The following is a 25,240-nucleotide window of genomic DNA, read 5'->3' as shown; positions in this document are numbered from 1 at the left end:
GAGCTTGGCTGCAGGCCATCTGGGATTCCCACTGCAGAGACATACATGAGGGTATTATCTTCCCCATCCTCAGCCTACCTCAACCTCTACATGTGAAAAGTAGCCAGCTAGTGGGGGTCAAACAGCCACTGTTTTAATGCACTACTAACGCATTCTTATAATCCCCTTTACAATATCCAGTTTCCTTATTGTTCCTATTCATGAATGGAGTTTTCAGCAGTACACACTGTAGGCTGTGAATGAAATGTTTTTCAGCAGCCCACTCTCAAATCTCACATGTCACAGCTTCTGACAACCACCTGAACACACCAACAAGAAGTCTTCGTACCAACACTCAACTGTGTAAAACATGAAACCTCAACAAATACACATATAAAGCCAACTCAGTTTTCACTCTTCAGAATTGATAAATAATTTCATTCATTGTTCAAGCAAAAATAGTGAAAAATGCCAAACATTTTCTAGTTCCAGTCTCCAGTGTGAAGATATGCTGCTTTTCTCTGTTTTATATCATTGTAAACTGAATACTGGGTTTTGGTCAGACGAAACAAGACATTTGAAGATGTCACCTTGGACTCTCTGAAGTTGCAAAGGGCATTTTCCAATTTTTTTGACATATTACAGACTAACCATTTATCGATTAATTGAAAAAATGAAGTGAAAAAAATTTGTTTATTTCGTAACATACTGAACTAAAGCCAGTGGCTGCCTGGATGTTAGGAAAGTAATCTAAAATCTCATGGTTTACAAAAGCGTCGGCAGAAATGCAAGGCTCTACAGTACATTTTGCATTTTGCTCATATATGCAAAATAGTTACTGTTTAATGCCAACTGCTAGTGGAATAGCAAAATGGACATTAAAAATGTATTATTTTAAAAAATGAGAAACATTTCGTAATTTAAATTTTTTTGAGTGTTACTGCGTTCTCTTGATATCTGCTTTTTACAGTCAGAATGAAGTTGGAAAATGTCTTTATTGATCAGAGGAAGTGATGTCTTGAGAATGCACAAACTGAGGTTTATCTGGAGCGTGAACATGCCCCTCTGTGAGAAACTGAGTGGTTCAGTCCACACATGCAGGGAGTTTCCCCACAGAGCTGGGAGGTCAACTGAACGGAGAGGCATGAGCTATCCACATGCCAGTCCAGAAGCTGCTCACCATACACACCACACTTCACACTTCATAAACACACACACACACACACACTGCTAGAACACTGCGCTACAGGCAGAATGTTCTGCATGCTTGTTTCATGACCCTGCTTCACTTTTAGGCCCTGCTGTACAGCTGTGAATTTCAGCAGCAGAGACAAACCACAAACTGGAATAAATGTGACAGAACCTTCCATCGAATAGAATGATTAAATGATTAAGTAATGTCCACATTCCAGCTGGCACTAAATCTCTTATCGTACGTTTGATGATGTTTGTTGTCCAAGTAAAAACTCACACTCACAACAAACCAGAAAAGAGCAGTACACGGGCAGACACAGCCCAGTTTAAGGCCAAGGCTTTAATCTGAAAAGGCCTCATGAATGGAATTCCACCACTGAGTTCAGAAGGAACTGGCCAAGAGTCGGCCAGGGAATGAACACAAGTTGTATGGCCAACGAACGGCAACCCCTTCATCTGTTATTACACCGATTAACCACCAGAACAATGACTCCTGCTGATCCAAAAATGGGCGAAGAGGTGGAGCTGAGGCGGCCGAATGAAGCCTGGTTGATGGTTGGCTAGCCACCTGAGAGGGCCCCCACCTGTCACGCGGCCTTAATTATGCAGAACTTTAAGCCTTAATATAATTTAAACGGGTGAGTTATATACAAATTCACCCCCCTCACAGCTGAAGGGGGAAATTAGCTGTGGAGACCAAAACAGTTGTTTGTACCAGGCTGTAAACGTGTTTATTTCTGCTGTAAAGTTGGGCATTTTAACACGGGGCTCTGTGGGGACTGACTCGCTTTTGGAGCCTGCCTCAAGTGGCCATTGGAGGAACTGCAGTTTTTGGCACTTCTGCGTTGGCGTCATTTTTCAGCCGCGGAGGTTGCTGCTTGGCCAGTAGTCTTCCAGCTATGAATATTCATTTGGAACACTGATGACTTCACAACAGCAGAGCTATGAGCTTATATGAAAAGAAGGCATGCCCACTCACAAACCAGCTGAGAAACGATACATGACCAAATGTTGCTTTGAAAAAACACTGAAGAACTTCTGATCAGGCTCATGGCAAGAACTACTGGAATTGCATTCAGTCTATCAGTCAATTAATTTATGAATCCATTGACAAAAAATTACAATTTTAATAATCGATCAGTCATTTAAGACATAAGAAGCAACGATGCCAAACAATCAGATGTGAGGATTTGCTGCTTTCTGTTTTCTATCATTGTTATTTCAACATCTTTGGGTTTCAGCTGCTGATCAGACTAAATGAGCAGTCTGAAGACATCACCTTGGGTTCTTGGGAACTGCTGGATATTTTTCACTATTTTCTGACATGTCATAGTAAACAATTCATTAATAACAATTAATCTATTTACCTATAGCAGTCAGCCTTACATGAGTCCTTATTAGGGCTGAACAATTAATCGGGTTTATGTAAAAATTACAACTTGAAAGAGCGCAATTTTTACTTTGCAAGAGCCATGACTTTAATTATATCTTACATACTTCAAGTTTAGGCCGGTGACTGTTGATTTAACCAGACTAAATGACAACTGTGGCCAGCTAATTGCTCAGCTGTAGTTTATAAAAATTAAAGTAAGAGTTGCAAAGTGGGAGGGGCTGCTGGCTCCTTATTCTGTATTCCCATTTCTATTTTTTTATTGTCTCTTCAATGTTACTGAACATAGAAACACGGGACTCTCCCGGTCGATATAACAATCAAATAGATTTATGTTATGGCCTCCTGTTCTAATTATTTCTACTTTGTTTCTGAGAAATCCGGGGGGTTTGGTCAGTTTGGCATGGCGGACGGCTCTAAATACCCATGAGCCTCGGCCTCCATTGCTATGGAGAAGAAGCCAGTCAGAGGTGCAAATCAGGAATTTGTGAGCAAAACACGGCGCCATAATTCATCCAAAACTGACCCCAAAAGTAAATTAGTAAATCAGTTCTCTCAGCACTGTAATCTTTAGCTTCCACCCGTCGTTAGGGACGCACATAACCAAATTTTAAGCCTGGTAATTGGATGTTTCTCAGGAGTTTTTATGTCCATGGGCTTGTACCTTTGCCTTTTAATCAAAAGATATTTTCTAAGGCAGCTGTTTATGTTTGTACTGATGAACCAGAACCCTGTTCTTCGTACGTAACTGAGTTCGCTTAATTCCACGGTTGAGGATTTGACCAAGTCTGGATTTTATCACTTCTTCAAAGCTAGATTTAAAATCTGCAGCTGTCAGAGCAACAAGTGCTGGAACCCAAACCTGCAAGTGCAGCTTATTAACATCAGCTGGATTGTGAACAGTACCTTTTAGGCTGAACTCCCAACATGAAGTCATTTTCAGATACAAATGCCTCTGTTCCTTAGAGCGATGATGGTCTGAGATGAGAAGGTGGAAGTTCTTGGCTTTGTTAAGCCACATTTGAAGGACCAGGCCCAGGAGAGTGTCATGCTGATCTAAGGGCTCTAACCTGTCCTTTAAAGCTCTCCACTGAGACCTCCAGGATGCCGTGAAGCAGTCTGTAAAACTAATGTTAGCTCAGGCTGCTACAGTGCACAGCTTTCAGCTGTATTATCAGGGGAAGTCAGCCCAATATCAGAACATTGTCATGATTAACCAGCACGTTGGCCAACTATGCAGCTCTTACCACTGACCAGTAAAGATAACACAACTTCTCAATGCCATGATTATATTCGACCATTATTGAACAGGCTGAGGTCTGTAGTATAATTTCTAAAAAAAAAATAAAAAAATAAGTTTAAATTTGAAATAGCAATCGCAGTATTGTTCGGCCGTAGCCCTCATGACCGGCCCTGCTACGCCTCTGACCATTTACACCGCAGCATTTAATCCAGTTCCACCGACACAGACTGATACCAGTGCAAAGAAAGGAAGCTGATGCACGAAATCTGAAACCTTGAAATTTGCAGAATCCACACCGCTGAACAAAATGATAGAATACTAAATGAAAAACCTATAGGTATATGGAAGTACATGAAAGTCTGAGAACACTGAATGAAATTTGAGAATATGGAAAGAAAGTCTGGAAATTACCAGTGAGCAATAAAACAGGATTATATTATATCTAAATATGTATGTACGTAAAAGAGGGAGAGCGCTATGAGCTTGCTTACATCAAACAACACAACAACACAACGCGTGGATCCAGTGTAACGCCTGGTGCACACAACTCCAACAAGTGAATTTATCTTCTTATCTGCCGACAATCTCCCTTATCGACTATGCTGCAGATCAGAGCAGAACATGCAGATTAGGGTAACCTTTCATGTTGCTCTGAGGCAGCTAGTCCCAGTCACAATGTCAGGTCATGCGATGCAAAGCCACACACACACACACACACACACACAGCCTTTGTTTTGGCCCTCTGAGACTCAAACATACATAGCTAACACAGCTGTATAACAGGAGACTGTTGGCTGAAATAACTTTGATTCCCGCTCTGATCTCTGCGGCTCCCTGGTCAGCACTCACAGAGCCGGTGATCAGTCAGAGGAAAGGCAGATTCTAATCAAAAAGGGATTGGCCCTGTGACTTTGTTGGGGGCTATATCCCATTTCAGCTTAGCATTTCCTCTGCTAATTAACCTTTAAGAAATCACGTGACACCTTAGCAGTTCCAAGGGTACACAGACAGCTGGATCCGGTGTTTGATCTGATGCCTTCTGATGTATAAGTTGTATTCAGTCACACTGACCCCCCCAGAAAACACGCCAGCCCCGTACTCAGCCGGCAGGAGTAACAGTAACAGCTGCTGATACTGATGTTGCCGTGGTTCCGATGCATTTCTGCGCGGCAGCAGTCAAAGCAGTCCGTCGCTTCCGGCCAGCACGAGCGCTCTGAAAGTAGCTTGGTAAGGTGACAGAAAGAGGCGTTACACCATTTGTTTGGAAGGTCTGCTCAGACTTAGCTGTGTTGCTGAAAAGATCTGCATTTACTCTAAATAGCGAGGCACAAAGGTGCTGCTGCATTGTGTGCCCGGCAGCTCCATGTTCTCTCGACTAAACACTTTTTTTCCAACTTCAGGGCAAAGTTCCCGCCTCGCGAACCCCCGCTCCACCGCCAGCCAGTCTTACCTGCCGAGCTCTCTCCCGGGGATGACGGCGTAGTGCTCGCTGAAAGGCTCGTTGCTGATGGTGGTTTTGATTTCGGACAACAAGCCGCTGACGCTGCGGCCCCGGCTCGGTCCGGCAGCCGGGCTGTGCTGGAAGCGGGCTCGGCTTCTCGACTCCCCGGCGCGTGGACGTTCGGGGATCATGGCGTCGTTTAATTGGAGCGGTTGGTTAGCAGAAGTCCAGATGAAAACTTTTATAAACAGTAGCACACAGATATTAAACAGCGACAACTTCAAAAACCTTTCGTGCGACAGAAAAATCTCAAGAGTTTAATATTGTGTCGGGGAACGCCGCGGACAGGCGCATGTTGATGAAGACGCTCGTGCCCGGCTCGCTCCGCACTGCCGCCGAACCGGGGCTGCGCTTCCAGTAACCATGGGAGCTTGTGTTGATTGACAGACGGGCTGGCCAATTGGATGGAGCCATAGTGGAGCGAAGCGCTTTCTGCTCAAAATTATGGAGTCCCAAAATGTTCAATATTAAATAACTAAATGAGTAATTATGAAATAGTAACTAATAGTGAAATAATGAAAACAAGTCATTACAATGAAATGTTATTTTATAATTGTTATTTTCATAATAACAGAGTTTTATTTGAGTTATTTTTTACATTACAGAACATTTTATTTCAAAATGTTTAAAGTTCCGTTTTTATTTTTATGAAGGCATTTTTCCCTATGACACTTTTATTTCATAATGTTACTTTTTCAGTGTTGGCAAACTCCTCCCTCTAAGTCTCTATATGACTCTAAATCAATAAACTGGATATTGATCATTAACATCACTGCAATACTTGACATAATTGTGCAATATTCTGTGTTTAATACTGCTGTGCAATAAACTTTTCAGTTTAATTTACTGATATTTATTCATACTTCTATTACTGCTGTGCAATGTCCACCGTCTCATAATCATCTTAACAAGCTACACTTAACTTGGCAGTACTCATTATTGCACTATTACTTATTACTTATATTATTACATTGTATTATACCGTACATACTCATCAACCCCTAGAACCACTTTGGTCCTTCATTTATCTTTATCTTAGCAGTGCTTGTGTTCCTGTGAGCGCTGGGGGACACTGAGCCGCTGTGAGTTTCCCCTCGGGGATCAGTAAAGTCTTTCCACAGAGAAACGAAACGACACAAAGAGAAACACTAAATGACTACAAACAACTCTGCCTTGTCTTTTTTGCGTCTTGTTTCTGTTTAGGAGGGATGGGGGGCCTTTGGCAATGGGCCCCTGGGGCCAACTGTCTCATAGTCGGTCCTGTCCATGTACAGTAGCTATTTGGTAGTTTTTGAGAATTGACTTGGTTGTGGCAGAGTTGTAGTGGACTGTATTATATCAGAAGGCTTTCTAATATTTTGTTTGCCTCACAACTTCACAAACCAGATATAAAATCACTATAGAGTCTGACCTGACAGTGTATTATCATCATTACAGGGGTTTCTGTTTCATGTATCGTTTCACAAATTATCATAGCTAATTTAAGAAACCAAGGGTCTATTTTCTACAGAACTCTTGTAGTGTGACATGGGCTGTATGGGTGGTGGGGAATCTCCAGGTGAGTTCTGGTGGTCTAAGTCAAAAACCCCGGCCCAGTTTTTATTCCCAGTCCGACCTGTGTGTAGCCAAGTCAGTCAGTACTAAGTCAAAGGCTGCTGGACTTCATATTTTATTCTTAAAGGATAATACCATAAAGATTATGGTTTATTACAACTTGGGTATCATTTTCACAATTTTGGCCATCATTTCTGTCAGTTCTGATTATTGTACCCACCAAAGTAATTGCTGAGATCTGGGAATACACATCTCCGTGGAAACTGAGCAAACGCCATCAGCTCATGAAGGCCACAAAATGTGGCTGAAAGCCCCAGAAAAAACAATGCATACTTTTTTTTGACAAAATGTTTTTCTTTCTCCCAAAAGTAAGAAGAGTGGAAGTTCATGTTCAGTGGATGACAGCTCAATTACCTTGTGATCAGAAAATCAAACGGCTATTTCCAAGGTCAAGAATGAACCTTGAGATCTGATTTGTCTGTACAATATATCCACACAATGGCAGCGAAGTAACAAAGTGACCTTTTTATTGAGATTCATAAACAGCTGTATTGTGTGGTGGAGCGATAGCACAGTGAGTATTTAGCAACCCGTTCTCAGACCAATCAGAACTGTACTTTTCAACATTATTACGAAACAAAACAAAACAATATGCATGCTTCAGTATCAGCTCCCATGCCACCATCCATCAAGTCATTCACATATTCCCTTTGTTAAATTCCCTTTAAAAAAAGAAAATAAAGACAAATAAATATCTTGAAAAGACACAAATACCAAACAGCTGCTACAATTTGCCACCACCGTACGCCATTTGGAGATATTCCATGACTTTTTACTTCTCAAAAAGCTTATTTAAATATTTCTATAATAGCTGTGATGAATATCAGTGTTATGGGAGTGTTCTTAACCATTCTTTTTAAAATAAATACCAGCACATATGAACATATCAACCCAATAAAAACAAGACGCCCCTACAGTCTTTACATTTTCAACAAATTACAAAAAAATCTCTATCTTATTCTCTATCTCATCTTTTGTCATAAACTGCACAAAGCACAGATTACTTGTTGATATGAAATATATGACATAGTGAGACATCTGTGACATGGAAGAATTTCCTGAAAACATTGACAGAACCTTAATAATGAAACTGATGATGCCGCCAGAGAAAGTGGTGAACAGAAAAGGAGAAATACTGTAAGCCGAATGGAAACAGAAACCAGAGCAGCACATTTTCTGCACTGAGCGACAGATAACCAGCCAGCTTAACAGATAATAGAAAAGACACATATCAAAACACAAAGGCTCCAAAAGTGAAGGCAAACTCTTCGACTGATGCTTCTTATCACAACATCAAAAAACTGCAAACTAACAAAACATTCAAGGAAAGCTTCAGGACTTCCCTTTACTTCTAAATACAATACAGTATAAATAACAGTACAAAAGATTGTAGAAAAAAAGACGGAAGATGCAACATAATCACAGCCTCGTCCTCCTGCCTGTAGAGATGAGGGGATAAGGCCTCGCCACTGCCAAGGATGAGTGCAGTACTAATGATCTGGCAGCCAGTACCAGAAGAGTGATCTGATTCTAATCAAATTCATGCTTAAATTTTCATATATGTAGTGGCCTGAACCTCTGCAAGAATCAAACAGGAAAATCCTCTATTTCTGTTAGCGCCCCACTACCCCATTGTGATCATTTCTGTAGCTAGCCCGCAAATAAAGCACCATTTAAGCAATATCGCACATCATTTGAGATGTTTATCTCAGTAGTCTTTCAAATGAAAATGATAAAAAAGTGAAGTTTCGTTATTTAAGAAAATAGTATCAGATCATTCCATGAAATCCGACAGGCTGCTGATGGTTAATGACGGTCAGAAGTTCAGCTGTGGCCAAGTTCTCGCAGCTGACAAACATGCAGACGTGTGTTAAACACTTCAGAGGTCGCATCTATCTGCTCCTCCGCCCGCTTAGTCAGGGGTGGGGGGCTGGAGCCCATCCCAGCATGCCTTGGGTGAATGACAGGGAAAGAAGGTGTACAAGTTGCCAATCTCTGTTGGGGCCAACTGACAAACCCTTTAAACTCGCAGTGATTTAGGCCCCATTTACACTTGGCATTTCAAGGGTCTCATATCTTAAACCCAATGCCAGACAAGAATGTCGATATTGGATGATTCTGTGAAACCCCAGATAACGTTCAATGACAACGTTTTTTACATCCAATGCCAACAATGAAAAAAAATCTTTGTGCTTTGTACAATATATGCGCATTTCAACTACAGTATGATTAAGGTTAGGGAAAGATTGTCGTCATGACTAATAAACTCCGGTTACGGTGTGGTTAGAGCTGGGCAAAAAAACCTTAATTGCAGCTCTGTGACGGGACGCAAACTCTGGTCTCCTGCATGAAAGTTTGACGCACTAAGCATCCATCCACCACCCCGACCTCCACACCGTTACTTTCCAGCTCGCTGGACGTAAATTGTGAGGTACTGTATCATCTAATACGGACGTAAGTCCCGGGGATACTGGGCCGCATATCTGGATAAACTCTAGATGTGATTTAATACATTTTCATTTATACTTAGCCACATGCATTATATGCAACCGTCTTGCTTTTCTTGCACTAGATGCAAATGTAGGTAGGACCCATTCTGATCCAGAGGGTGGTGGTAATCCAACTGAAGGTTTTTGTGACAGTCAAAAAACACCAGGAGAGGAATAGCCTCAGCTAAAAACTAAGTTTAGCTAGCTAGCTAACAACTCTGCAACTAACACAAATACATGGACAGCTCGCATGAATGGACTACAAATGAGAGAAACATTTTGCAAGCCATCACACACTAACCCTGCTCTCTTAAAAGAACATTACACTCCTATAACATTGTCAGACTCAAGATGTACAGTGTAAAAAAAAGTATCAAAACCAATGCAGCAGAACCAGAGATGTCGTCTTTTTTATTCCACACATTGTTGTTCCTTGTCAAAATGTGGCGCCTACATTACCCAAAATGCAACTCGGCAGCCGACAGTTCATTCAAGGATTTGGGTGTGTTGTGAGGCTAGTAGCCTGGAGCCTCACTTCTTTCTAACTCCACACCAACACATTTGTTTCATTTTCTAACCTGTAGTCTTCAGATCCAACCGACGCTGACTCAAGTGACATCACTTGAGGACATTTATCAGACTTCACACAGCTCCGTCTGGAGACACAAAAGGCTTTATACTACTTTTTCACATATGCAGTAAAACTCCCCAACACCTGTAAAAAGTCTTTGATGGGTAAAATTAGTGGAGTTCCCCTTTAACCATACAGATAATTCAACGGTTGCAATGACCAACCAGGTATGAGTAAAGATAATGTATGCAGCTTTGAGAGATGAAAGCTTTTATACCTTTTCAACATCTGGCTAAAATCTGTTGGATTTGAATCCAGCTTTAATGCTTCTTGGTTGCATTTATACTTGGCTTCATCGATATCAGACAGCTACCTGCCCAAGATGTATGAGGTGGCTAAGTGTAAATGGGGTAACAGAGTCTCCAATGAACCTGACTTGTGTTTGGAGCACGAGAGGAAACCCATAAGAACACTAGGAGAACATGCAAACTGTTTTCATAAAGAACCAAAGCAAATATCTGAACTCAGGACTTTCCTTATGTCAAGTACTAACCACTAAGCGCCACAACGCCACAGGCCACATATGAGGCAGTAACTAACTGAGGCACAGTTTCAGTACTGGACTGGAGATGTAGACAAGGGGCTGGTACTGCTGAGGGTACACTGCAGTCATCATTGTCTGAAAGAACATGGTAGACTGTGGAATAGATTGGAGTAAAGGTCTTAACTATTGCATATATTACACTGGTTTGTCCAAGGGCCCCAGTACACAAGTTTATACCAGAAGGGCCGGATTGGTTCTGGGAGCCGATCCAATGATCCCAGGCCTTTGGAAACCTACATGCTGCTTTGCACCAGTCACGTTTTTTGAGACAGTAAAGGCTCAGATATTGGAGTACCTGCTCCGTGCAAAGAGCAACACCATGGTGATGGTACACAGAGAGAGGACGTCCATCAGTGGAGGACTGGAATAAGAGTACGAGCAGCTCCCATTCAAACAGCAGGACCAGAGATGCTGAAAGAGGAAGCACCACTCTGGCCAACAGGATTCACAGAAAGTCCCCTTTAGCCAGCTGGAGACAGTGTCCACATGCGCTTTCTTTGTTGTCAAGGAAACACGAACTAGCAGTTTGCTTGGCCGACACGGTCACCTTCAGTCTCCGCAGAAGGAATCACAGAAGCCCTTGTGTTGGAATTGATGGCTACTTTGACAGAGGAGACGTGACATCATCTCTGCTTTTGAAAGCATTGCAGAGCACGAACGTTTGGAGAGACTGTTGGAGTTCTTGTCAGTAACATTGCTGTCCATTCAGAGGAGAACATGAAAGGTCTGTGCCCAGCTGCTGTCCTCACCATGGACTGAACCAGAGGGAGACAGGGAATGGGAAGCTGCAGGTCCAGATCTAGGCCTTCCTGGACGATACCAATACTTCTCGAGTATCAGAACTAGAAAAAGTACAGTAGTAGCTGTTCGGCCCATTAGGGCCACCTATTTAAGGGGGTATACTACACCCTTTACCTGGATTTGCTGTCAGTGTACTGTACCTGAATTAGACCAAAGGACCACTGTTTATGAAGTATTCCCATATTACTCTTTCCCCAGTTTCAGTGTGCCAGACCTTGCCAGACTAATTCCTAAAAGACTTTTAACACCTCTCTTGTGTCTCTGCTCATTACTGAGGAATATTGTAACAGCATTATTGACATTGACGTATCACTTCAGTGGTCCTTCAGTTCCTCAGGGTTCAGATTTTCTTCCTGGACTCATTTAATTATCTACAAACATTATCTGACTGGAGCAAACAGACAACATCTATACAATTTAAGCATCTTGACATTGGTTATAGTTTTCGATTTGATTGTAAGGTTCTACTCATCACCACTAAGGCCTTGAATGGCTACATCGCATTTCTTTAATTCCTTATGTACCAGATCCTCAGGCAGGTTGCTACTGGCCCGCCATGGTCCAGACAAAATACATAATGATCCTTGTAGGCTCTCCAGATTAAAAACCAGACATGATTTTTGCTTTGGCATCAGGGCTATCAGACTTTGCATCCATCTGATGAGCTTTTTTAAATCTGCATTATACTTTGAATTACTTCTTTAAAGCCACATTTATAGATTTATCTGAATGAGAGCAACAAGCCACCTGAGAATTTGTGTGCTGGAATGTTCACACATCATTCGCATTCAAGTTTGAATTCAGAGAAAAGTACAAATGTATACGTCAAGATTTGAACGTGTTGCAAGCTACCTGTCTATATTTCTTTTATTTTTCTTTCAGATTCTATTCGTTCCATTTGTTTTGCAGTATATGGGCATTCTGTAGGTTTGATCATTTATTACTTTATCACTTAAATCTTTTCTGTGAATTCAAATTTTCAACCCAGGTGTAAGGATAAATTTAAAGATAAATTCCACCAAGTTCTCAAGTATTTAGCTTTCATAATAATGTCTTAGATTTTATGTAAAGTTCTTGTTTCATCGATATTGTGGAGCTATCATTTTACTTGTTGCTGTTGCATTTTCTATTATAGTAAATATTTTTACCATTGGGTGGATGATGCATTTTGCTACATGCAACTTTAAATGATCTTGATTCCATTTTACATACCCTTTCTTTAGGTATGCATACATATATATGTATACATACATATATATATATATATATATATATATATATATAAATATTTTTTAAAAAAAGTTGTTGTGTTTCATATTCTACAGTCTTAGTGATTAATATAAAAATAACCGTAGTCCTGCTGTGCTGCTGTCATAAAGATCCTCACAGCTAAGTGAGAGACTCTAAAACAGTGATGTATATAAATCCACATGACCAAAAACTTTGTTGAGTACAATCCAGGTATCTTTATGACGTATTAAATGCACGAGAGCCGCGTTTTATTCTCGCATTTTAGCCCAGCCAGTGTTGCACAGAGAGGGACGCAGTGTTGATTTGTCTGTCTCACTCCAGGCCGAACGTGCTGGTTTCCTCCACGGCGATCAGCACTTTCTCATACAGCATGGTGTAGGACGGGTATGGAGGCAGGTCCAGGCGGTTAAAGCAGGTATGAGCTCTGAGAGAGAGAGACAGCGAGAGAGACAGGCGGACTGTTAGACAGAGTCATGGAGTCATTAGTTTGGTTTTTTCATCAAAGACACCAACACATGCATCTGTCCTGGAGGTCCAAATATGTACATTTTTTATTAATGCAAACCGTTGGTATAAGCAGCTGGAATGAGGACTCAAAAGGGATTTATCCATTCAATATTTGATCACACCTACATGTAGTATTTCCCTAATATATTTAAACACCAGATTTTCCAAAGTTCTATGTTGCTTTTATTGTCTCCCGACAAGAAAGGAAAAGTGCTGCATAAAAACAAGACATGCCACAAAAAGACTCTTAAAGGAGAGTTAGACATTTTGGGACATACCTCACCATGAGGTCGCCAGGTAACAAGTGGGAGTTTCAGGAAGTTATTTCCTGGGATCCCCATTAGTCTTCTGGGGTCCACATTCAAATAAAATTCATATAGTGAAAAATGTTTGCACTTCATACAGTAAACAATAAAGTTACATCCAAATCATACATACACAAAACATTAACACAATAAGAACAATTTGAGTCGATCGACAGGCAGAACAAAACAACAATAATAATCTCAGTTCATCTGAACATCCATATTGCAACAAAAGATAAATAAATAAACTTTTTCACTTGGTTATTTTGCAGGCCTGTCTTCAAGAACCTCTTCAGCTTCTTCCTAAAACCTTCGGTTGTAGATTCTTGAGATATAAAGCTGGCGAACAGTTCCAGTGCGATATGGCTCTGCATGGCTGGTTTTTACAGCATTAGTCTTTGGTTGGAGTGTGCGACCCCTCGTTTAATAACTGTGTGTATTTCCAGAGAATAATACTTTGGAATACAAACAATATGGTTGTTTCAAAAAATATTTTCTTAACAAAGTTAATAACTGCATCTGAACCTATTCTCAGCCTTCAGCTGTGGGATCAGCATGCATTTGATCTATGCTTTCTCCTATTGAACAGCAGAGTGCTAATGCTGCTGCTCTGTTCCGCACTGTTTTGGCAGCAGTAATCCAGATGAGACAATACTACGGCTTGTATTACCTGCAGGGTGCAACAGGGGCTGAGACATGGGGAGCACCTTCTTATAAGTGATGGTTGCTCATCAAGCATGACCCCCAAATGTTTAGACACCATACTGTAGCATTCTGGCTTCAGAGAAGCTACAATTAAAGAACCTTTTGCATTCTACCAGTCAGGTGGCTTTCCATCCAATCAAGGGCAGAAAAATTCAAACCATAAGCAGCAAGTTTCTTTAAGAGTATTTCATGGTCTGTTAAATCAAATGCAGCGCTGAAATCAAGGACAGCCAACCACCGTGTCCCTGTCTGTATCTCTCAGCCACTGATCGGTCATCTGCATTCAGGCTGCACCAGCAGACTGTCCCTCTTTATAGGCATGTTGGACTTCTGAGTTAAGTTTGTTCACAGAAAAAAAGTGAAACCTGATCAAACACCTGTGTCTCCATCAAGTTACTAAGTAGAGGAAGAATGCTGAGAGGGCACCTATCCTATTTGGTAATACCTTGTTTTATTTTCCTAATTCATTTTAGTTAGTTGGTTTCTCACCAGACAGCATGACTTAGGATCAGCTGCACCACCAGACTTATTTGCCACCTTTTTGTCTGTCGCTCTGAGACATTAAGACTTTCTGTTCTTCATCCAGCCAAGAAGCTTTCCTTGCAACAATTCTACAAATAACTGAAGTGCTTTTTCCACATTGTTAATTGTGCACAGTCTGCCCCACCCGCTTCATGTCCCTCATAAAATCCCAACGATCTCTGATGAAGAACTCTCGGTCTCGCTCACTGAATCCAACAGAAACTGATACAGACTTTGAACCCAATCCTTGAACATTTTTAAGTAAAGGTGAGGCCAATACAGGTTTCTGAACAGTTAATATGCATCCGAGTAGGCAAGTTCATCATCTGAGATAAGTTACATATATTAGCAGTTTCACTCAGTTTTCTGTCCGATGAACAGATTTGTTGGAACCAGTCTATACTGAAGTCACCTGAAACATGGATTTGTGTCACGATCAGAAGCCCTGTGCAGCATTAAACACCTTTCCTCTACATGATGAGCATCTGCTTTAGCTGGTCTATGAGGCTGGTATGAGGTAAATGAATCTCCATCCAAAGCATCTCAATAAATGGATTCGTGAGGTCGTCTCTCAACAACCGGTGTATGATTTTGAATATAAATTGCAACACCGCCGCCATAGTTATTTCTGTCTTTTCTATGAACACAGTAACCTGACACCGCAATGTCATTATCATCTACTGATGTCCAGATCTGACTGAGTCATGCATACACACAGAACAGTCCGGATCATGCTTGACTTTAGGAAATAAAGTAATGAGAGCAGGTTTGGAAGCATGGCTTTATAGGAAACAAGGTTAGATACCTGGGTAGTGACGTGACTTTGCCCCACTTCTCAATGCAGAAGCGGCGGAGGCCGTTGGATCCCCGCAGCGCAGCGAAGCCTTCGTAGGGCACGCTGGACGTCCCAGTGACGAACTGCAGCAGGCGGAGACGCTGCTCATTGTTGAAGCGCTCCACGGCGGCCCAGAACCACCGCATCACTATGTGACCATCATGGTAACCTAGGGATTGGGAGTCAGGGAGTTAACATCAGAATAAACTCAGGTTAAAGGCTTTGCATAGACAAGTATAGTATTGACCAGCTCTATTATGAATGCATACTGTATGCAATACATTTTTTAAACTAAATTAAATGAAACTTCAAAAGGTCAATATTGGCATGTTGACTGCAAGGCAAATAGCAGAAAACATGCTGAAAAACAGGGAAAGGTTTTTTTAAGTGGTTGATATAGCATTTTCACGCTAATCCCAGAAAACACATCCACTATTGACCTCTGATAAGCTCCCCCCACTACACAAACATCCAGTCAGACGAGGAACACGCCAGCTGGAAAGACCTGATGCTGCTTGACATTTGGGGAAATTTGCTTTCTTGCTGGGGGTGAGATGTTCAGACTGATACCACTCTCATGTGTGTACGGTAAATGTGAAGTTAGAGCCAGTTATCTTAGCTTCTGAAATCAGGGGGACACAGCTAGCCTGGCTCTGTCCAGCGTCTCTACAGGTGTACAGTCAGGCAATATTATTCGTTTGAAATACGCTCCTGGCCAAGTCCCGCACATAATCCGCCGTAAAACCACAACTTGTCATTTTTACACTTTCGTTTATATTTGTAGTCTTTATGCTAAGCTAAGCTAACCAGCCGTTTAGTGGCTCTAGCTTCGTATTTAGCATACAGACAATGAGAGGGGTAGCTTCTCATCTCACTCTGGGGAAAAAACAAATAAGTGTATTTCACAAAATGTTAAACTAATAATATGGCCGGACCATACAGAATGCATTCACACCGTCCTGAGCCTCAAACACAGTGAGTCACACTGCACCCTGATGTGGTCAGGCAGATCTAATAACCTGTTTTTCCTGATCCAGATGATATCCATGTACAGATGTGCATGTTAATACTACGTGTAAAAGGGGTCTATAAGGATTTGAGGTACGGTTTTCTACACACACACACACATACCTCCTCTGTACTCTGTGTTGCTCCTCCAATCACTGAGGTCGATCTCTACTGTACCGGCGATAACCAGCTCCAACTCCCGCGCATCGAACACAGACACCAGCCTGGAGTCCACCACCTGGGGAGGAGAAAAACAACACCAGGTGTGTGTGGCTGCACTCATGTGTACATGCATGTGTGTATTATGATGTATTCACATGTATGGACGCTGCAGTCTAAATGAACTAAATTACTTTATATTTCACAGCAATTACTTGGAGGTGTTGACATGGTGTTAAATTGTCTCCCTGAGGATTATTATTGTTGGGTTTTGTTTAAAATGTCACTCCCTATAGCTGGCTACAGTAGACCTATGACCTTATTAGTGTTTTTATGAATGAGAAAAAAATGTGTTCCTAACTAGTCTTAACCTTCTAATAATGTTATTAAAATCATTTTATGGTGTTATGTATCATCTGAGAACTGAAACGGTATCGTTTACCTCATAGAAGCCTCTGACCAGCGCCTCTGTCTGCTGCACCACTCCTCTCTCCACCCTCCACTTGGCCATTCGCTCTATATAATCCTTCTTGTTCTTCTCAGTCACCTGGAGGTTGGAGCCACCCGACTTCAGCTCCCGCTCCGTCACCTGGCAACACAGGAAGTGCTGGGTCTAGCTGACAATGTAAGCCATCTAAGCAGTAAACTGAAAGCTTGTCATTGTGGAGAGACGTATATTATAGTATAACAATACTATGTATATCCCAAAGAACACAACAGGTCATATGCATGTGGTTAAGATTGTAAATATCTAGCTGATGTGGTCATCCACAGTGACCAACACATGCAGACCTGGCCAAAGACCTCCTCATTGACGGTGAAGGTGAGGTCCAGGATGTCAGTGATGTCGTTGTCTTTCATCCACTGCAGAGACTGGTGGAACTCCTCATCCAGGTACTCCAGATCAGACAGGTCTGTCGGCCTGAGAGACACACAGAGCTCACACATACAAGCCACACAACTACACAGTGCCAGTCTGCTAATCAGTTAGCTAACGCACTTTCATGTCAACTTTCCTGAAGATAAGTGAAATGGAGGGGAATATATATTTAGAACTCAGAAAACAGGAAAGACACAGACCATAAAGTTACCCCTTTATGAACAACTCGTACCGTAGTTGATGAATTCATCCTAATTTTAAGCTTCATGATTGGATGTTTTTTACCGAAATGCTTCTTGGGGTTTGTAGTTTACCTCTCTCCTTCAAATGTTATGTGCACAGGCTCGTACCTGTTAGTAATGTTAGATTCGCAAAAAACGAATAGTTATTTTTGAATGACTCTTAAAGAGGAACGAGTTAGGAAGTTAACTTGTTCGTTCTCCACACACCCCCTGAGCCGAAGAACAAGTGAGAGCTGCTGCTCAGCGACAGACTCTCAGTCAGCGAGCTAACCCAGTATCACAAAGCACACACCCACTGAGCCGAAGAACGAGCCGTTCACGAGGACAAACCCCCTGAGCCGAAGAACGAGCCGTTCACGAGGACAAACCCCCTGAGCCGAAGAACGAGCCGTTCACGAGGACAAACCCCCTGAGCCGAAGACAGAGTGAGCCAGACTTCGATGTCGGATTGTTGGAACTCTCTGAGTCGGAAGCGAGCAGTAACTGCCGGGCCTGGGAGCCGATTCGGACTGAAAGATTCGCAAAAGGGACGTTCGTGACGGCTATTTTCCTGTGTTCCTTTGTGTTTATATGATTGTGGCATTTAACAGAGTTGTTTATTTATTAGAATAAAAAAGCTAAGAGAGATTGTGGAACGTAGCGAACTCGCCACTCGCACACATCGCCTAGCTGGAGAGAGTTTCTGCATTAAAAAATACAAAACCAAAAGAATCGTTCATGAGTCAGTTCACTAGTGGCGGCTGAAGGAAATGAACCGTGTTACTTAAAAGAACTGGTCTTCTCATCACTAGTACCTGTGACTTTTTTTCAAAGAACCAGATATATCTAACACAGTTGTTCATCTTTTCTACTGATGGTTCATCCAGGAGAGTTTCATGTCCATCCAAGCCTCAGACTGTCAGTTACCTTTTGACTTTTCTATGCATTAAATAAATTCAACTTTTACTTCTTGAACCCGAGATGCCCGAAATAACTCCTCCCACTTCACAGCTCGGTAACACGTAAGACATGACACCATCATAACCAAGACATGACACCTGTCATGCACATGAAGGAGTCTTCATGAAGGTTTCTGACTGTCATTAAGTGTCATTCGGTCAGTTATGTCACTTTTAATGCAAAGTTGACATTGTTTGAGATGTCTTTGTTATGACATCATGACATTAACCAACAAAACATAAACATGCCATAGCAGGCCTCATTATCAAAGTTAAAGAAACTATTTAGCTTTATGTGTTAACATTACATTATACTGTCATATGTGCTTGGTTTTGACATTAGACCAGGTCATTAGACCATTATAATGTATAAAATAAGTGTCATGAATAATTCCCTTGACCTCAACTAAAGTGGAACCATTTGGACTTGTCAAAGATGTCATTAAATGTTACAAGGCCAGTTTGACGACAGAGTACAGTACCGAGGTGATTTACTGGGTTTCCTGATGGACAGATAGCTTTACTTGTTGCTAAAGTAATGTTTCAGCTCCCATCCGGAAGTCATTCTCAATTGTGAAAATGGTCTGAGAACTCAGAAATTTAAGCTACTCTGTGTTGCTTAGGCCCTGCCCTCAGGGAGGAGTCTACCTGAGTGTCCTGAGTTAGACACTCAGGAAGACTCCTCCCTGAGGATGGGAGCCGAAACGTCTTGATTCTGAAAACAGTGTCCAGATGACTACGACTGAAACCTTTTCTACGATGGAACACTCCTGGACGAATGAGGGACTACACCGTCTTAAACTCAAACAATGTCAACTTTGCATTAAAGGTGACATAATTGACTGAATGACACTAAATGACAACAGTCATAAAGACACCTTCATGTTCATGACAGGTGTCATGTCTTGGTTATGACGGTGTCACGTCAGTCTTATGCAACCCCTTCAAATAAAGTGTTACCCACAGCTCTATAGTAAGATTGCATTTTCAGAGAGTTCTCATGTACACACTGCGTATGTGCATGCAAAAGAACAAGTATGTGTGTCTCTAGAAAAAGATTTAGATTTATATACAGTAGACTATATGCATTTCCATATACTGTTTTAACCTCTGAAAGAAGTAAATGACCCATGATAAACGTTGTGGTATGTGTGAGTGTGTGTACTGACTGTCTGAGCAGGGCCTTGTAGAAGGGTCTGGTGAAGAAAGCATCCAGCAGGTACTGGTGGATCAGAGCCAGGCCCAGGATACGACCACTGAAACGGAACCTGGACTCACACGCACAAGGAACATTAGAATTAACAATAGAATCAGTTAAACAAAGCGTTGACAGTCTCACATGAACAAGTAAAATGAGCCAAATGTCTCTGTTGACGTCAATGTCATGCAGCTAAAGGGCATGAAAGTAATTTTCCATCCTATTTATTATAATACATATTTATATGCAACACATACTGTATATAAACTTATGTCTATATCTTGATCAAGTGGAGCCACAGGGCAAACTATAGAGGTTTTCAGTAGTGCCCTTAATAAAGTACAGTATTTACTATAGGAGATGAATTATTTATGCAAGTAATGATTATGGATAAAAACTAGGATCTGTGCCAATTTCAAATTAAGTGTATATTTCCTCATTCATTTCTTTATGTTGTTTTGCTTACTGTTATTCATTGTTATATTGTAGATGCTGGTTCTGGTTTTGCTACCCCACTTTTTGTCTTTTTAAAAATAAACTTATCATCATACAGTCCCCGCAATCAGGTGATTATATTTAAGCAGCCTATATCAGTGAGTGTTTTACTATTTTCAGCAGCTGACAAAAACAAGAAATAAAAAAATTGCACATTTTAAATTACACCTTTTTTTTCTAGGGGAGGATCCCGAGACCTCGCAGCAGCATCGCATAGAAAAAAGAGAGCCATTATTATTATTATTATTATTATGGGGATTTGTTTTTTGTGTTATATTGTATTATCTTATTTATTTATATTGTATATTTTTGTATGAGAATGCTGTTTTCTACTACTTTCAGGGAGAGGGAGAAAAAAGCTATAAAAATTTGGTAAAAAAAAAAAAAAAGTTTTCCTTTACTGATATTTTACTCCATAGTCTGTTAAGGGTGTTGTGGGTGTTCATTAAACTGTGTACTGAATGACTACAGTAAATGAGTAAACACAAAGTGTCACAGCCCTGTCCAGTACACAGTACATATAGTTATAGTATTCTGGTTTGTTGGAATAAATAGAGAAATTGTACAATCATAACAGTAACACTTAGCGCCAAAGTTGCAGATGATAAACAAAGTAAAACCAATTCTTGAGTTTCTCATTCAAGACTTCAAGGCCACTTACACTGCCTCACATTTCAGGGTGTACGCACATGCTTCATAGTCAACAGTCAGTAATTTCAGTATGTTTCGCAAAACACTGATTCACTGTGTGTGTGTGTGTGTGTGTGTGTGTGTGTGTGTGTGTGTGTGTGTGTGTGTGTGTGTGTGTGTGTTGTATTGCACAGCTTACCATTCCAGATGATTCTCAACAAATGCGGACATGGGGCTGATTTGAACAGTGTAAGTATCGTTAGCTGAGTATTCAAACAGTCCGTAGTATGGATTGAACAACTCCTGAGACAAGAGGAAGAAGAACTCTCTGGACGGACCACTGTAGTCCAAGCTGAAGAGACAAGAAGACAGAGAGAGGACACATTTTTACACATTTGGTATATTACAGTTAAACTGATAATATAGCCTTCTTTTGGCCTATTAAAATTATTTTAAAAAATAGATCTGCTCCATTTATCCACCTCCAACAAAAAGGGCAAAATACAGCTTAATTAATTGACTGAGTCTATTTTAGATTCCAATAACTATAAATAATGTTTCCAAAGGTTTATACACCCCACCAAGAATATATTCTTTGTCCGAAAAACAGAATACACAAAGTTTAAAGCAGCAGCCATCGATGTTTCTGGCCACAAGCTGTTAACACAACACTGACATATTATCATCTTAGAAATTTGTTATGGTGAATGTGTTAGCAAACAGTTGCCTATTTACACATCTAGCAGACACAGAGCAACATTAGCATTCATTTGGAGTCATGTTTGTGTCCACCTGATGAATGTATGTACAATATTCACACTCCTTTTAGCTCTGGTTTGGTCTCCACCAACGCTGGCTCTATATTTTATTTTACCTTATAGATTCTATAAGGGCTCATCATTACGCATGAACCCTTTAACATTTGACTTAGTCATTTGATCCATCATTTATATAAAAATATTGAGTAGTGCAGCTTTAAAGACATTGTAAACAGTACTAAAACAGGCTGGCTGGGAAAAAGCTTGCAAGAATAGCATAACTTACTGCACTGTAACACATTTAGCTGTGTTACCTCACGTGGTCACGTGGTCATGTGTGTGTGTGTGTGTGTGTGTGTGTGTGTGTGTGTGTGTGTGTGTCTCTTACCCCTCCTCTCCCAGGAAAGTGACGTAGAGTTTGTTCCTCTGCAGCTCTTTGCGGGAGTACGCCATCACCTGATTAAAGGTTCCCTCCAGCAAGTGTTCCCTCCTGATCAGCAACCTACAACAACCAGGACAGCTCACACATCACACTGGGACTATTCCCATGCAGGGCAGTAGCTTCAGACCCCCCCCCCCAAAAAATATATTTTTTGACCAGACACCAAAAGAAAAGTCTATAAAATCTTTGAATGATTTGGATTTTTGACATCTTATTTATTCAACTTTTCAGTAAAATTTTCCAACATGTAGCTTCATGTCTAACTTCAGTTTCAAAGCGTTCCCTACAAGAGCAGGAATACAATTCTTGTGGGGAAATAGTTAATTCCTAAAAGTATTTACATTTGAATGTATTGTTTACTGGAACCCAAATTCCCAAAACACAACTTTCAGAGGACATTACCTCACTGTCTTCTAGTAGCTATGGCCCTGTCTCCATGGACAAAGCACAGTTAACATATACTAAAATATAACTGTACTATACTACTATTACATACGTTGTCACACAATAGATCAAATATCATAAATAAGATGATGCAGATCATTAAACATATATTTGGGACCAGATCATGATTATCTTATAAATGTTAGGGAAAGCAGTGTGAGCTGTGTCAGAACTGTGATCTGGATATTTCCTACCTACTGTCTACTGTAACTGCTACAATCTAATGGGAGCATATACTAATACTGTATTAAGGCTGTCAATCTTTCACTTTTATTTTGATGGTACAATAAGTTGTTTCATTGGTGTAATTTGAGTCTTACTTGATCTTGCCTGGTCCCTGGCCGTAGCCCTTGGCTTCTAATTTCCTGTAGAAGTTTCTTAGTTTGGCTTCAAAGTCTCTGCGGTAAGGAGCTGGAGCCCTGGCCCTCTGCAAGCCTACACACACACACAGTCAGAACAGAAATAAATACAGAAATAAATGAAAAGTATACAAGAGAAGTTAATATAAGACACTGCAAAAGGTCTTTGTATAAAATTAAGTGATTTAAAAGTCAAGAGTGATTCTGGGAGCCTGAGATTGAGAGGTAGGGAGTTTCATAGCGCCTAGACAAAACACGCCAGGAGCTTAATGACTTTTTGCACAAGAGGTAACAATTTCTGTAACACAGTGGTGGAGGAAGTACCTTTACTTAAGTTAAAGCACTAATACTATATGTCAAAATAATCCATTAGAAATAGATTCCTGCATTCCAAATGTTGCCTCAATAGAAGTACAGAGGTTTTATCAACAAAATGTCACTGAAGTATCAAAAGTGCAAAGTGCTCATTATGTGGAATGGCCCCATCCAGAGGGTTATATTATTCAGGGTTCCCACTCTTTTCTAGAGATCATTTTCCAGGACTTTTCCAGGACATTTTCAGTGATGATCTAGCTTGTATGACAGACAGGGATCGGGTCATTCACTAATGTGTTCCTCCCTGTGGAAGTCTGCAGTCTATGGCTAGAGGACGATTGTTATTATACTTTTATTTTTTTTACAGTATTCCATCATGTTTTATTTTGTTTCTTTTGGAAAGCCCTTTGTGCTCTATGCTTGCAAGTGCTATGTATATACAATTTATCATTGTCATTATTATTAATTTATAACCTGAATCCCTTTTTTCTTATGAATTATACTAACCACTGCTGCCTGAACACCAATAACTGAATTATAGCCTGAACACCAATAACTGAATTATAGCCTGAACACCAATAACTGAATTATAGCCTGAACATCAATAACACAAATAGTAGCCTACAATTTTGCCTACTGACAAATCTAGACTGAACTTTACATACCTTAATGTAAAGTTAGTCGAGTTTGCTAGGATTATTCACTGCCACTGACTGTGTATCACACCAAACTTTCGCCCCTTTACTAGTAATATTACGTGGAGTCTTCAATGAGGCTAATCACACCCACTGTGAGCTACTGCTACAAAAATTAAACATTTCATGTTGTGTTATGGTCCATTTTACCTTAACAATGCAGCACTGTGTTTGAAGGGACAATGCTAGCAAAGTAAAAAAGTATGTTTAGCCAGTATTTAGCCAGTGTTTGACTCTCATACAGTTGGGCTCCCATTCGTTGTTTTGACCCCGGCTTCCCATTCATTATTATCCAACTGTCTCAACAATGCCCAACACACATTTGAAACCATTGCTCCTAGTCAGAGTTCAATCACAAACCTTAAACCTTTGCAGGCAAAAAAAGCTAGCAAGCACGTCAACTTAATAAACTGAACCAAGCATGCTAACCAATTTAACATTATTCAACCACTTAAAACAAGCTGGGAAGAAAGCAACGTTTATCTATTAACCTACTAAAAACTAGGAAAATAGGAGGTTGTTGAAATTATTTTCCAGGACAACACAAGAATTTCCAGGACATTTTACTTTTTCTCTCATTTTCAAGGTGTTTTCCATGACTGGAAAATTTGTCAACTGTTTTCCACGTTTTCCAGGATGCATGGATTATTATATTATTGGATTATTATTACTGATGAGTTAACATTTTAGCAGCATTTTAATGTTGTAGCTTATCAAGCTGGACCTAATTTTAACTACTTTATATACTGTTGGGTAGTTCAAATTACAACAATGCATTATATTTTATAAGCTGATATGTTTTGTATGAACACATTTTAAGTAAATAATTAACAACTTTCAAGCAACTGAAAAGTAAAGTTAGTGGTGAAAAATATACAATATTTCAATATTTTATGAACAGAAACATAGTAGAGTAGAAGTATAAAGTAGCATAAAGCATAATATATGAAAAAATGTTCCACCACTGATGATCATGACTTTGGTTAAACGTTCACGTCATGTCAGCTGTAGGCAGGAAATGGTTTTCTGCATTCAGGGTGTTACAGCAGTTAAGTTGTGATGAAATGATTGTAAAGTGTGAGCCAGCTTTTCATTAGTCACCTGACAACCAAAACGACAACTGACTGACATCTTTAATGGCAGACATTTTGACAAGTCACAGCAGG

At 40.5% G+C, this 25,240-nt stretch overlaps 2 protein-coding genes across 6 annotated transcripts in view; both read right to left on the bottom strand.

The window, feature by feature from the left end:
* Positions 1-5,779, bottom strand: part of stk17a (serine/threonine kinase 17a) — a 59,222-nt gene extending 53,443 nt beyond the window's left edge. Inside the window, exon 1 of the mRNA XM_044176505.1 lies at positions 5,257-5,779. Coding sequence (XP_044032440.1) covers positions 5,257-5,438 — 182 coding nt within the window. The 5' untranslated portion in view covers positions 5,439-5,779. The remainder of the gene's footprint in view (positions 1-5,256) is intronic.
* A 1,592-nt stretch (positions 5,780-7,371) lies between these two features.
* LOC122866610 (E3 ubiquitin-protein ligase HECW1) overlaps positions 7,372-25,240 on the bottom strand; it is a 107,861-nt gene continuing 89,992 nt past the window's right edge. For all 5 annotated transcript variants that reach the window (XM_044176501.1, XM_044176504.1, XM_044176500.1 and 2 more), the window contains 9 exons: positions 23,026-23,140; positions 22,208-22,321; positions 21,261-21,413; positions 19,908-20,006; positions 17,471-17,600; positions 17,121-17,267; positions 16,643-16,757; positions 15,482-15,680; positions 7,372-13,061 (listed from right to left, as the gene is read on the bottom strand). In XM_044176501.1, coding sequence (XP_044032436.1) covers positions 12,950-13,061; positions 15,482-15,680; positions 16,643-16,757; positions 17,121-17,267; positions 17,471-17,600; positions 19,908-20,006; positions 21,261-21,413; positions 22,208-22,321; positions 23,026-23,140 — 1,184 coding nt within the window. In that variant the 3' untranslated portion in view covers positions 7,372-12,949. The remainder of the gene's footprint in view (positions 13,062-15,481; positions 15,681-16,642; positions 16,758-17,120; positions 17,268-17,470; positions 17,601-19,907; positions 20,007-21,260; positions 21,414-22,207; positions 22,322-23,025; positions 23,141-25,240) is intronic.

The sequence above is a fragment of the Siniperca chuatsi genome, linkage group LG19 (genome assembly GCF_020085105.1).
Source record: "Siniperca chuatsi isolate FFG_IHB_CAS linkage group LG19, ASM2008510v1, whole genome shotgun sequence".
In the NCBI taxonomy this organism is placed as follows: domain Eukaryota; kingdom Metazoa; phylum Chordata; class Actinopteri; order Centrarchiformes; family Sinipercidae; genus Siniperca; species Siniperca chuatsi.
Note: the sequence above shows the minus strand (reverse complement) of the source record. Positions and strands in the feature narration are given on the sequence as shown.